General features: G+C 46.7%; 1 protein-coding gene across 1 annotated transcript; it reads right to left on the bottom strand.

The window, feature by feature from the left end:
* Positions 1-1,644: 1,644 nt before the first annotated feature.
* Slc46a2 (solute carrier family 46 member 2) lies at positions 1,645-12,328 on the bottom strand. The gene is made up of 4 exons (XM_003463820.5): positions 10,774-12,328; positions 8,683-8,766; positions 8,132-8,288; positions 1,645-2,449 (listed from the first exon to the last, which is right to left on the bottom strand). Exons 1-4 carry the CDS (start codon positions 11,903-11,905, stop codon positions 2,392-2,394), a joined length of 1,431 nt encoding a protein of 476 aa, XP_003463868.1. The 5' UTR covers positions 11,906-12,328; the 3' UTR covers positions 1,645-2,391.
* Between the last annotated feature and the right edge of the window lie 308 nt (positions 12,329-12,636).

Here is a 12,636-nt window from a genome sequence, read left to right as displayed (position 1 = left end):
CTCAGTAGTTAAGGATGAATGGAGGAGGACTCAGGGAAGGTCTTAGGACAAACAGGCTCCATAGATTACAGTGGTGATTCATAAACTCGAAGACTTCTAACATGTTGTTAGGCCCTATTGCTAGAGTGGATTTGAGTAGGGCCCCACAGTTTGCATTTCTGATAGGTTCTCAGATTAGACTGGTGCTGGTGGCTTAAGAATCACTGGGTTAGAAATCTCTTGGAAGAAATGTGACTCGGGGACAGCTGAAAAGGTTAAAACTCGTACTCTTGAGGACCAGCGAGGTTGAAAAAGAGCCAGTGCCAGGATTTTAAGAGTCCAGTTCAGATTAGGAGCCACTGCCTTGTAGTAGGGTCAATGAGGACATGAAAGTGGATTCTTTGGCCTTTAAGAGCAAGCTTTTTGGGAGCAGGAATGAGGAAGCCAGGGATTCGCTTCATTCATGTTACGGGCTGGAACGCAAGGCAAGGATGAAGAGGAAGGAGCATTATCAGTGAGTTTGGAGGGGTTGACTGTGATCTTGAACTCACCTTTCCCATCCCATTGGCCTTACTCATGCCTGTCTCAGTGAGGGATCCTCTGCCATTCCTGACTGCCTGAACCCCAAATGTGAGTCATTCTTGAGTCCATCTGCCTCACACTCTACAGTGCACCCATCAACTCCTGGCCCGTCTCTCACTTCACCTCCATCTCTTTTCTCCCTGCTCATCGCCTCTTACCCACTGTGCCGGCCATTGGCATCCTTCGCCTAGTTTGCTGCAGGATCCTTAGCCTGTCTCTTCCTTGCTTAACTTGCTTGTTTTTTTCTTCCACGGTGCTTCCAGAGTACTCTAAAATGCAAATGAAGCATTCTGTATTCTAATTACAATCTTCCAACAACTGTGTCTGTTACTCTATCAAGAAACATATTCTGGTAAGCTAACACTCAGCCCCCACCCCTCAAAAAAGAAACATTTTCTTTTGAAAGGCTCTTTTATGCTGGCCTTCCTCTCTGCTCCAGTCTCCTCTCTCTATCCTTTCTTTGACTCCTGTCTTCCTCCCTCCTTTGGTCCCTTCACATTGAATTCCTGTATGTTGGAAAAGGCATCTCCTTTAGGCTTTCCAGAATGTTGTAGCCTTTGCCTGGAATGTTCCCCTCATCTGGCCGTGGTAACTGCTGTTTATCCTTGTGGACTTACCATATCCTGGAAGTTCTCTGTTTCCCAAGGTCTACAAGACATACATGCTCCTTTACATGAGCATTTATCATAGAGGACACCGCTGCCCACTCTTCTGTGCACTCCACTTGTTTACTGTGTTCTGTTAGGGCAGGAATGGTCATTCTTTTTTTGGTACTGGGGATTGAATTCACAACCTTGTGCTTGCCAGGCAAGTGCTTATGCCACTGAGCTAAATCTGGGGCCAGGAATGGTTATTCTTATTTCCTCTGTTTCTCCATACCTAGCATGGCACCTGGACCTTAGTAGACATGTCATAAAATTTTGTTTACTCTTTGACAAAGGATTACAGATAAAACTCTCTAAGTCCAAATGCCTTGACATTTAAATGCTTTCTTCAGCTCTAGCTTTGTGTTCCACCCCAGTTTAAGAATGCTATGTCTGTAGTCATAAGAGGAAAGAATGATTCACACACTCACACTGTGAATGCTGATTTGAGAGGTGAGCCTGTTTTTAATATGTAAGCAAAATAGATAATAAAAATAAATACCTTGAAATTAAATGGTTTTTATAGAGCTTCTTCCTTTACACCACCCACTTTGGAAAGTATTGCTGGTTGAAAGTACTCAACTGACTGTTCTGTTAATGAAACTTTTTGCTCTCAGAAACAACCATGGCAACAACACTACCCAGCAGCTCCATTTCTCTTGGATTTCCATGGCTAATGAGGCCCCAGAAAAGAAGGCTGACATTTTTTTCAAGGTTTTATTTTAATTTCAAAGACCTTGTTCATCCAAAACTGCTGGTTCTTTATAAAACATTCCTTTCCTTCAGGCTGTTAAAAACACAGGCCTTCCATGGAACTTCAGGCACAGCACTCAGGTGACCAATTAGTCCTGTGCTGGAGCCATCAAGACAGTACCTGAAGAAAGGGGGCTGGCAGCTGAGGTTGGAGCCCACGGCCTCTCTAGGGCTGGGACGGCATCCTGTACCCCCAGAACTTAACCTCTGCCTAACAGGGGCATCTGAAAACTGAGAAAGTTCTTCCATCACCCAGAAAGTGTTTTTCCCTTCCACCTGGGACCCTAACCCAGAGTCACTGGAGGCAGATTAGGGCTGGAATGTAGGTTTCTTGAGTAGTAGTTGCTTTGGTCACCAGCTTTCTGGTCCCTTCATTAGTCTTCTGGAAGATCTAGCCTCTGCTGGTGTTTTTAGCTCCTGCAGGTCTGCAGCTTCATTTCTCTGTCCTGTCTTCATGTTGCAAACCTGGGACTTGTTTATAGGCCACAATGCTGTAAGAATTTACAATAGAGAGTTAGAAGAGAAGGGCTGGAGTGGGGCAAAGTGTGTGGCTTTTCCTCTTCACAAAGGCTGGAGATGCCTCTGGTCACTCTTTATCTCAGAATGACAGGCTGTATTGGGGAGATCTCAGGCCACTTTTTATCACTGATAGAGTGAGAAGCTATCCCCATTATGGCATCAGAACGCTATACTAAGTGAGAAGGATGGCCCAGGGGCCTTCTTTTCACTTCCAGTTCCTTCCAGTCCTGTGAAAATGACCTTCTCTGTTTCACACATCATTAGCACTTTGGCTACATTTTCCTGGAATCTCTCTGTATCTGTTCCCCATGATGAGTTCCCATATGTATCTCAAAATCAAGATTAACCTTTGCTAATCTCAAGAATAGGCATCTCACCTTCTCCCTTTCTAATCCCTTTACCTCATAAACCTTGCCCTAAAATAGCAGCAGATAAATGGAGTCATAGCAAGTAGGCACTCTTAGTTAGAGTCTTAGATCTGTGTGATGGATCATGTTCTTCAGAAAACTGAGACCCTCAGTTTTCTCATCTGTGGGAGCTTCAGGATCCTCAGGTTCTAAGCTAGAGCATAGCTCCTGATGGGAACATAACACCTGGAGTCGCAGTGGGTGTGAGCTCAAATAGAAATCTTCTAAAGAAAAGCTTTGTAGAAAGTCCCCAACTCCCATGAGCCCTCAGGCCCTAGTGGGAGGAGCAGTTAACGTACTTCAAATAAAATTCATTGTTTTATAGGACTGGCAAGTGGAGAGGCAAGACTAGGAGGCAGCTAGCACAGGGCTTCATGAACTTGGCTTGCAGCCTTGACTTCTGACTCCTACCATGTGTTTCTGGCCAGCTCCTGACTTCATGTTCAACCAACAGGCAGCTCTGGGATGTGAGTGTAAGTAATACTGGGTTGTAAGTGCCATTCTCATCTTGGAATTCACTCACTAAACAAATCCTTTTGGAGTACTTCTTATATGCCAGGCTCTCTACTGGACACATAGGCACATGGTAAGTCAAACAGCCATTGTCTCTGGCTTCAGAGAGCCTACAATCTGGTGGGAAGCATACTAAAGCGGTAACCATTAAATGGTCATCGACTGTCATTCTAGGAAGGAAAAGCAGGATGCTTTGGGGACATATAATAAAATGATCTAATTTAGATGGAAAAGGATTAGGAAAATCTTTTTTGAGAAAATGATGTTTAGGTTAATACCACAACTCACCGAGTGAATAAAGAGGTGTGGGCGAGGAAAGGAAAGAGCCTGGTGGATCACGAAGGGTAGGGGAGGAGAATTAGTGGCTGGAATCTGAGCCTAGTGAGGTTGGCAAGATGCAATTATGTAGGACCTTGTGGGCCACAGTAAGACACTTGAGTTTTATTCTAAAAGAAATGAAAAAAAAAAAAAAGTGAGAGCTTTGAGTGGATGACAAGATCTGATTTATACTTTAAAGAAATTGTTCCAGCCACCAGGTGGAGAGAGAATGGAAGGAAATAAGAATAAATATACAAAGAATGGTTTCAAGGCTAACTTCATCACTAAGGGCTGCCGACTAGGAATGGCTGCAGGAGAAAGGAAAGCGTGAATGAAAGGCAGACTCTGGAGATAGAATTAATGAGGCCTGGTGGGTTGGAGTTGGGGGGCAGTGAAGAGAAAGCATATGGTGACTCTCAGGTTTCTAGCCATTCAGGTGGGGGCTGGTGCCATGGACTGGCATAGGAGAGGCTAGAGTGGGGGCAGGATTAAAGGAAACCCAGTTTTGGAATTGTAAATGGCAGTTTGAAGTTTAGAAACACTTTACATTGTTTTGAGAAAGAATCTCAAGAGGGAAGATGGCCCAGAGCAGAACCCTACAGGAACCCTCCATTTGGAGGTTATGGAGAAGTGATCAGAGAAATAGGAGAAAGAAACAGAAGAGTAAGAGGTTACGAAGGCCAGGGGTGAAGCCTCCTGAGGGAAGGGAGCTGAAAGTGCTGGGGCTGCTGAGAAATCACAGGAGGGAGAATGGCAGCCACAAAGAAGTCATCTGCGGCCTTGTGAGAGCAGCTCTGGTGGGGTTGGTAAGAAGTCAGCCTGGAGGAGGTTTGCAGGTGAGTGGAGGAGAGGACATTGGACAGCGGTGCAGAGCAGCCTTTGGAGGAACTGGCTCTGAAGAGGAGAGACAGTGGTGGGTCATTTTTTAGATAAGCAGAAGAAAGAGGAGGAGACAGAGAGGGAGAGACAGAAACAGAGCTGGGGGAGAGAGAGAGAGACAGAGAGAGAGGTCAAGCAGTAGAAGAAGCTCTCTGAATTAGGTGGAAGAGATGACTGAGATGACTCCCAGATATTGAGTGACTTTTCTGAGAATCAGTCCCACATAGTGGATAAGAGAGAAAGAGACAGCAGGGCTCAGATCCCTCTCTGTAACCTATTGGCCAGTTATGGCAGGTTACATTTGGCCAGGGTGAGTCGGACGCCCATGGTCTCTGTTCTCAGGGAGCCTGTAGTCTAGCAGGCAAGAATACTGAACAGACAATCATGAAATGTTCATCAACTATCATGCTAGAAAGGACAAATGTAGGAAACTTTGGGAATCTATAATAGAAAAATCTAATATACGTTGAGAAGGGTTAAGATAAATCCTCTAAGAAAATAGCAAGTTTAAGCCTCTGTTTCCTCATCAGCAAAATGGGGATAATAGTAATTACCTCAAAGGATTCTTTAGGAAGATTAATAGTTAAAATATATGGAATATTTAACAAGCTTATTGTTATTTTAAAAGGAAGAAAGGGATGAGTATGAGTGAAAACAGGGTTGTAGATGGGAGAAAGCAAGGTCATTTGTAGGTCTCTATGTAGTGTGAAGCCTTTGCTGAGTGGGGGGAGAGGGCTGGGGATGGATAGAACCACACAGTGATTCTCTCAGCATCTCCCTCCGCAGGCAAAAAAAGAGCTAGCAGGAGAGGGCAGGTCCTCACAGTGGCATAACAATGGCTCACTCGGGTGCCAGGAAGGGGCAGGGCTACAACCACTTGAGATTGCCAACAGGTTGTTGGTATGTCTAGTCTAGAGGCCTCTCCCAGCATCGAGGAGGCGGATTCAGATTGTGACCAGTCCAGCCTCCTGAGTCTGAAGTGCCTCAGGTGTTTTTCTGCCATTGGAAAGCGACTTTGTTTCTATGGTTAGAAAGCTCCACTGGACTTTCCTGTTCCTCTCAGTCACTGATGGCAAAGATTAACCTCCTTTAGTTGGAAGAATTTCTAGGATATAGGAAAGTTAAAGGAAATATTCCTTTTATGCCAGAATGTTTGATGTTGTGTGGTTGTACACTCAAATTACCTGGAGAGCATTAAAAAAAAAAAAAAAAAAAAAAATCCCTGTGCTCAGGCTGTGCCCCAGGTCAGATGAATCACAGTGCCTAGGGCTGGGATCCTGCAGGGAGAATCTGAAAATCTTTCCCAGTCATTCCAGTGTGCAGAGAACTTGGCTTTGTCTGCACATCTGCGCTGCTAAATGTCCACAACAGAGGAATACTTAGCAATTACTTAAGTGCCTTCATCCCATTAGCACCCAATCAGTTACTTACTTCAGTGTTTCCACATTCTGTGCCTGCCTCTGTGACATACGAAGATGCCACAAGGTTAGTTAAGATCCTGTACAGGGATAAATGGCTGAGGGCAGGTATATTTGGGGTGAGGTGTCAAGGGCAGCGCACCTGCCTCATGTACCCTCAAGTCTGTTAATAAGGCAAGACATCCTACGCAGCACAGTGAAAGTGGATGAAACTGCAGAAAGGAACAATTTGTGGATTTTCTATTGCTTTTATTTGTGTGTTTATATCTTTATGATGTACATTAACTAGTTAGACTTGTTTTCTGTTGGTTTTTGGTGTTTGTTTAGGTTAAAGAAACTACTTCATCCAATTGCCAGTGAAACAGGCCTGGATGTTTTTCAAGGAGGCAAAACTACTAATCCATTACTCACTTGGCCAGGGTCCTGGAACTCCAGAGAAATTTGCATTGCATGGTAGCCATAACTGAGTCAGTTCAACCCTTTCAGCCAGCATTTACGTGAAAATGCTAAAGGCTGCACAGCCTGAGGACAGAGCTGGCTCAGTCCCTCACCTTGGGAAATGAGGCCTGATTAAGGCCCTGATTAGTACAAACTCTGTTACCCGATTTTTTTTTTTGTACCAGGAATCAAACTCAGGACCTCAGATTCTTGCCAGGCAGGTGCTGTGCCGCTGAGCTATATTCCTGCCCCTGATCTTCATATCTTATTTTTCTCCATTTTTTTTGATAGTGCTAAGGATTGATCCTAAGGCCGACTGTGTACTAAGTTTATTTTTCACAACTAAGAAAGAAAACCAGGAACTTTAATGATTGATGGCTTCTTTTTCAGGAGACCTATATTATCAAGTAATGTGAAAAAAATTTAAAAATCACATTATTACTGTCCTCTTTTCATTTACCATCAACTGTTTTCTATTCTGTTGCCTATAATGATGTCATTGCCAATATACAAAACTTTCATGTGCTACTAGGCAGTTTTCTTTAAAATGCAATATTTTCTTTCTTTTTTTCTTCCCTTCCTCCCTCCCTCCCTCCCTCCCTTCCTTCCTTCCTTCCTTCCTTCCTTCCTTCCTTCCTTCCTTCCTTCCTTCCTTCCTTCTTTCTTCCTTTCTTCTGGCTAAGCAGCACTGATACACGAGGGAACCTCATTTCTGGAAAGGGCCTGACAGTCTGGAGGAGGACTAAGTCGTCCAGTGTGGGAGCCATAGCCACAACAGGCAATTGAACCCTCGGAATGTGACTGGTCCAGGTTGAAATTTTCTGTGCATGTAAAATACCTAATCAGATTACAAAGACTTAGTTTAAAAAAATAAAATATCTCCTTGGTGAGTTTTGTAAGTTGACGCCATGTTGAAATATTTTGGATACCGCCTACATGATTACAATTACAATTAGTTTCACCTGCCAGTCCTTTAAAATGGGGCTCCGTGGCAAGTGTGAAGCAAACCTGTAGCCAGCCTTTGTGAATCACACTCTTATTTCTGTCGGGCAGGGCTGGCTGAAGACAGACCTGAATTGTGCCCTGTTTCTTCTGTTGGTGATCTTGACCAGGGCTCTCACAATGGGCTGTGGACCAGCCAGGCTCTCCTTTACTCCTCAGCCCTCCTCCTGCCTCTTAACCCCCAGAACTGAGTCAAAGGTATCACCTAACAGTACGTTCACATAGCCCAGTGGCCAGGAGATTTTGTACACTGAGCACAAAGTCCCATTGGGACACAGAGAAAAAATAGCATTCAGAAAAGAGCAGGATCACTCTCACCCAGTGGGAGACAGACAAAAAAGGCCTCAATGGCTCAAGAGAGTTTCTAATACCAGCCTCCAATTATAAGGAAGTATGCAAAGAGTCTATAAATAAATTGTCACTGCAAAACTGCCCGGAAGTGAGTCAGCCCGTTTGGGTTCTATTCATTATTTGTGTTTTGGGGTAATTTCCAGATGGCTAGATTATTGGCTTGAGGGAACAGGAGGACATAAAGTCAGAGTATAAACGTAAATAATCCTGCAATGGTAGAGTAGACATGGGTGTAAATAATCCTGCAATGGTAGGCTAGACATAGTCCTGCAGGCCTTACCCTAAACACCAAGCCCCAGGTCACACAGCCAGGCTGCTCCCTTCTTACCCAATCGGGACAATGGCCAAGAAGGAGATGAAGGAGGAGAGAGCAAAACAGGTGCCGATAAACTTGTCCATGGTGAGCTGATAGATCTTGTTATATATAGTGGATGTCACCACTCCAGTCAGAGCCAAGGACAGCTGCAGTATGACGAACACCTTTCCTGTGAAGGGCACAGAGGTTAATAAGAAATGTCCTGTTGTTTCTCTCTCCTTGTTCTTCCCTGGGGAATCTCTGGAGAGCCTTGGGGAACCTGCTCCCTTTTCCAAGGACTCTTTTTCAGTCTTCGTGACTTAATTTGCCAGGAACTCTGTTTCCATCTAGCTGCATCTTCCCAAGCCTGTGGCTTTTCAGTAACTATCTTTCTGTGGCTTTTCAGTGATTGACTTTTTGAGTCTTTCCCACTCTCCTATCTGCTCTGGCTGGAAACCACATTGTTCCTAATGTACTTGAGGATGCTTCTGGAACTTTCTTGTGGGTCTTCTGCGAATCTGTGCCTCAAGTTCAGTAGCTCTAAAACAGCCTGGGGCAGAAGATCTTAGATTCCTTTCACTTACCATAAGATGAGTCCTTGATGAGCTTGGACATGGCTGACCGGATGGTTGTGATGGGGATGAGCGCAAACAGCATGACTGCTCGTGCTGTAAAAGATCACACAAGATCCCATGTCAGTAAAATCAGAATCGAGACACAGAAAATCAACTTTATACTTCAATATAAGGGCATAATCTACTTTCATTTTCTTCTTAAAACTATTTCTATCTTAGCCCAGTTATGAGTATTGAATATATTTCAGTAATATATCACAAAAACATTGTATATTTTATAATTGTATTTAAAGGCAGGCATTAATTAATTTTTATCACTTGTTTTAGTTAATGTGCATCTTAGAACTAATCTGTATACCAATTCTGGAAAGATAGTTAATCTATGTTTTGTTTTAAAGATTTTCAGTGTCAATAGATACATTAAGAACTGCAGTAGAGACACTGGAATAACAGTAACAAATATAATTTTTGAAAGAAAATAAATCTATTTTTAATAGACAAAAAAAAAGATCACACATTTTGGCTCATGTTTGAAAAGATATCAGAATACAGCAAAAGCCTGGCTCACTTTCCCTAGATGTTGGACCTGGAAGAAGTAACTTCTCTGCTGGCAGACAAGTGCCCTCAACTACACGCTGATTCTCTGAGGTCAGATAAAGCTGTTCGTGTTGGGTATGGCTTTACAAGGTGGTCGGGCACCGCTGATCAGGAGATGGACAGCCCTGGGGGTCTGGTCTGTACTGGCAGAGTGAAGTGGTTCCTGGGGAAGGAGAGCTGCTGCCACCAAAGTGACACAGGTTTCTCTGAAGGAGAGAAGTACTTGCCCTTACTATGCACGAACACCTGGGGGAGACAATCCCAGGAGATTCTTCTGGAAAGCACTTCTGGAAGTATGTCCCCCCACAGCAGCTGCCATACAGCCCTCAGGCCCTGTCAGCCCAATGCAGTTGTCGGGGAGGAGGAGGGGGTTGTGGAGAGAGAGAGGGAGGAAGGAGGGAGAGTGGCGGGAAGGGAAGGGGAGAGGGGTACTCTGTCCTTAGCCCATAGCCTTCCTGAGAACTGTACCATTTTGTTAGGTGTTTTTCTAAGGTGTGCAACAGCCTTCTGGCAACATTTTAGAGTCATTCTTTCCAATATGTTAGCTGTTAGCCATGAGTGACTATTTAAATTAACATGAAATGAACTTTAACATTGTATTCTTAGTTGCATTACTTGCACACCTCAAGCACTTAATACCACATGTGGCAAGTGGCTGCTGTGTGAACCAGACTGAATTACTGGGTGGGCCATGTCCACCATTGTAGAAAGTTCTGCTGGAGCTCTAATCTAAGCTCCCTGCTTGTGCTTGTCTGATCATTATCCCCACATGGAAACTTCATTCTGCTTTCTTGAGGGGATTTATTTTATTAGTTGTAGAATTCATTGTTGGGAATTTTTATGTATTAAAAAGCCCTTAGTCGGTCCCAAATGATTTCAGTTAAAGGACCTTTTCAGCTGGATTACTTATGTTTTATCCCTTTACAACTGGGAGCTGGACAGTGGTGCGTGCCTGTAATCTCAGTGTTTAGGAGGCTGAGGCAGGAGGATTGCCATGAGTTCAAGGCCAACCTGAACTACATAAGACTGTCTTAAAAAAAAAAAAAAAGTGGGTCAGAAGCTGGCACATGCCTGTAATCCAAGCAGCTCAGGAGATGGAGGCAAGATGCAAGCTTGCAGCCAGCTTGGGCAATTTAGCAAGACCTTGTCTTAAAATAAAAATAAAAAGGACTGGGGGTATAGCTCAGTGCTCCTGGGTTTAGTCCCCAACACTGAAAAAAATAGAGAAGAAACTCAACCTTGTCCATTCTGATGTCTCCCCTGCAGACTCTAGGTACCACTGGCTGCACCTCCAGGTCCCCTAGAACCATGGGCACCCAGCTGATAACATTTCAATGTGCAATGCAGATAATACACAACATAACAGAGTCTCCCCGTGCCTGCTTACTGGCAGGTTCAATCCCTGGTACTGAGCTAGGAAACCAAGACCACAGTATTTCTGGTTGTCAGCCCATGATCAGAGAGGGTCAGCAATTCCTGCCTTCCCAAGAACGCCAGACTCACCAATGTAGAACATGTATGTCTCTTTCACAAAGGCCAAGAGGAGGGCTCCTGACCCAAAGGAGACCATGCCAATCATGATCATGGTGGTGTCCCGGAAGTATCGAGAGAAGACCAGGACACCCAGGAAGCTGGTGATGAAGATGGTGTACCCGGAAGCCATACCATAGCCCACCTGCACTTGGTTCCAACTCAGGGGCTCCCTCAGCACAAAAAGGGCCATCACGTCCACTGTGCCAACCACTGCCAGGTCATACATGATGGCACCCACAAAGAGCAGGGTGATGATGGTTTTGGGGGACTTTGCTTTTCCAGGTGATGAAGGGTGCCCCACTATACTCTGCTTATCCAGCTGGTCAGGATCTAGTATGCGGTAAGTGCCCACTGTGCCAGATACAGTGTCCACGCTGGGGAGCTCCTTGCTGGGCTTGGCCACAGCCTCGGGGACCTTCAGCACCAAGAGGCTGTAGAAAAATGCAAAAGAGGCGAAAGACACACTGCAGGCCGTCAGCACCAGGCCCTGCGCGGAGTGCCCGATCATCTTCTTGAAGAGATGTCCCGAGGCCATGCTGCCGCAGAACCCTGCCAAGCCCATGATCAGGTCGATAAGGATGAGGCGGACGGAGCGGCGGCCCTCGGAGGAGCCCAGGGATCCCAGGGCCATGACCCCAGACCAGTAGGCTGAGAAGCCGCCGCCCAGGCCGTTCAGCGCCGCCGCCCCATACAGCATCTCCACCGGCCAGTCCAGCAGCACCTTGAGGAGCAGTCCGAGGCGGGACAGCAGGAAGCCCAGCAGCGACACTGCGATGGAGATCTTGCGGTGGTAACGGTCACTGAGCCAGCCCAGCCCATAGGCGGACAGCAAGGGCGTCAGGCCCACCACGAGGTTGTAGATGATGTAGAAATTGGAGATGGCCATCTGCTGTTGGTCCTCTTGAGCCCCCCGGGGAGAAGGGGTGGTGTTGTGGATGGAGGAGTTCCCGGCCCCGAAGGACGCCTTCACCACCAGGAGTAGCCCTGCGTCGTAGAGGGAGGCGGCCATCTGTGTCGAGGCCACCACCGGCTCGATCCAGGTCCTCACCTGGAGGCGAGACAGGTGGTCCCTCCACGGGCAGGTGACTTCGTGATGGCCCATGTGACCTCTCTAATGGGGGACAGAAGGGCTTGCTGGCGGCAGCTGCACGGAGAGGCACGGAGATGTCCCCCCAAATTCGACCACTACGGAGAGGTCCGGGCTGGGCTCCAGAGCGCCGCGCATCCAGCTGCGCTCTGCTCCGGCGACAGCGATCACAACCCGGCGCACAGCGCGTGTGACACCGGCTGTCAGGGGCCTCCAGGTTTCTGCCACGCCTTCCCAGGCCACAAAAGGCTGTGCTCCGCCCCCTTTCCCGCCCGTGAGGCTGCGGAACTGGGCTGGCGACCGCCCAGGGAAGCCCTAGGCGGGAAGCGCACGGCGAGCCTGGTCCCCGCGGCCCCTCCTGCTGCCCGCCGCGTCACGCGGCTTCTGTGAGCGCGGCCGCCTGACGAAAGCCGAATTTCCCCACAGCCAGGCGTGCCGAGACCTCCCGCGGGTGACTGGCGACCCTCCCTGAGGCTCAGGGGCTGAGGCCGGACTGAGAGGGACCCCTACTTACAAGTGTTTCCAACTGTCCTGGGAAGCAGCTTTGGGCGAAGCTGGAATGCCTAGGGTTCTGCTTGGGATAAGTGCTGGGCTGAAGTCCTGTGTGTTGAGTTTAAGCAACAGGTACCCACGTGCTAGAGAGAGCTAGTCCTGGAGCCACCAGAGGAGTAAAAACCTCTTCCAAGAGAAAGGACTCTGAGAAGATCTGTGCTGATGTGCACAGAGGAGTAAAAACCTCTTCCAAA

This window comes from Cavia porcellus, unplaced genomic scaffold (assembly GCF_034190915.1).
Source record: "Cavia porcellus strain 051 isolate PalLab524CR breed Dunkin Hartley unplaced genomic scaffold, mCavPor4.1 scaffold_1, whole genome shotgun sequence".
Lineage (NCBI taxonomy): Eukaryota > Metazoa > Chordata > Mammalia > Rodentia > Caviidae > Cavia > Cavia porcellus.
The sequence above is the reverse complement of the archived record's forward strand: the minus strand, read 5'-3'. Positions and strand labels throughout refer to the sequence as shown.

Bases quoted from the DNA above. Each gene is read 5' to 3' on its own strand.
- Slc46a2 (XM_003463820.5), bottom strand. From the start codon at position 11,905: ATGGGCCATCACGAAGTCACCTGCCCGTGGAGGGACCACCTGTCTCGC. The intron at 8,767-10,773 runs GTGAGTCTGGCG...GATCTTTTACAG, and splicing joins GACATACATGTTCTACATTG to CACGAGCAGTCATGCTGTTT. The intron at 8,289-8,682 runs GTAAGTGAAAGG...TGCCCTTCACAG, and splicing joins CATCAAGGACTCATCTTATG to GAAAGGTGTTCGTCATACTG.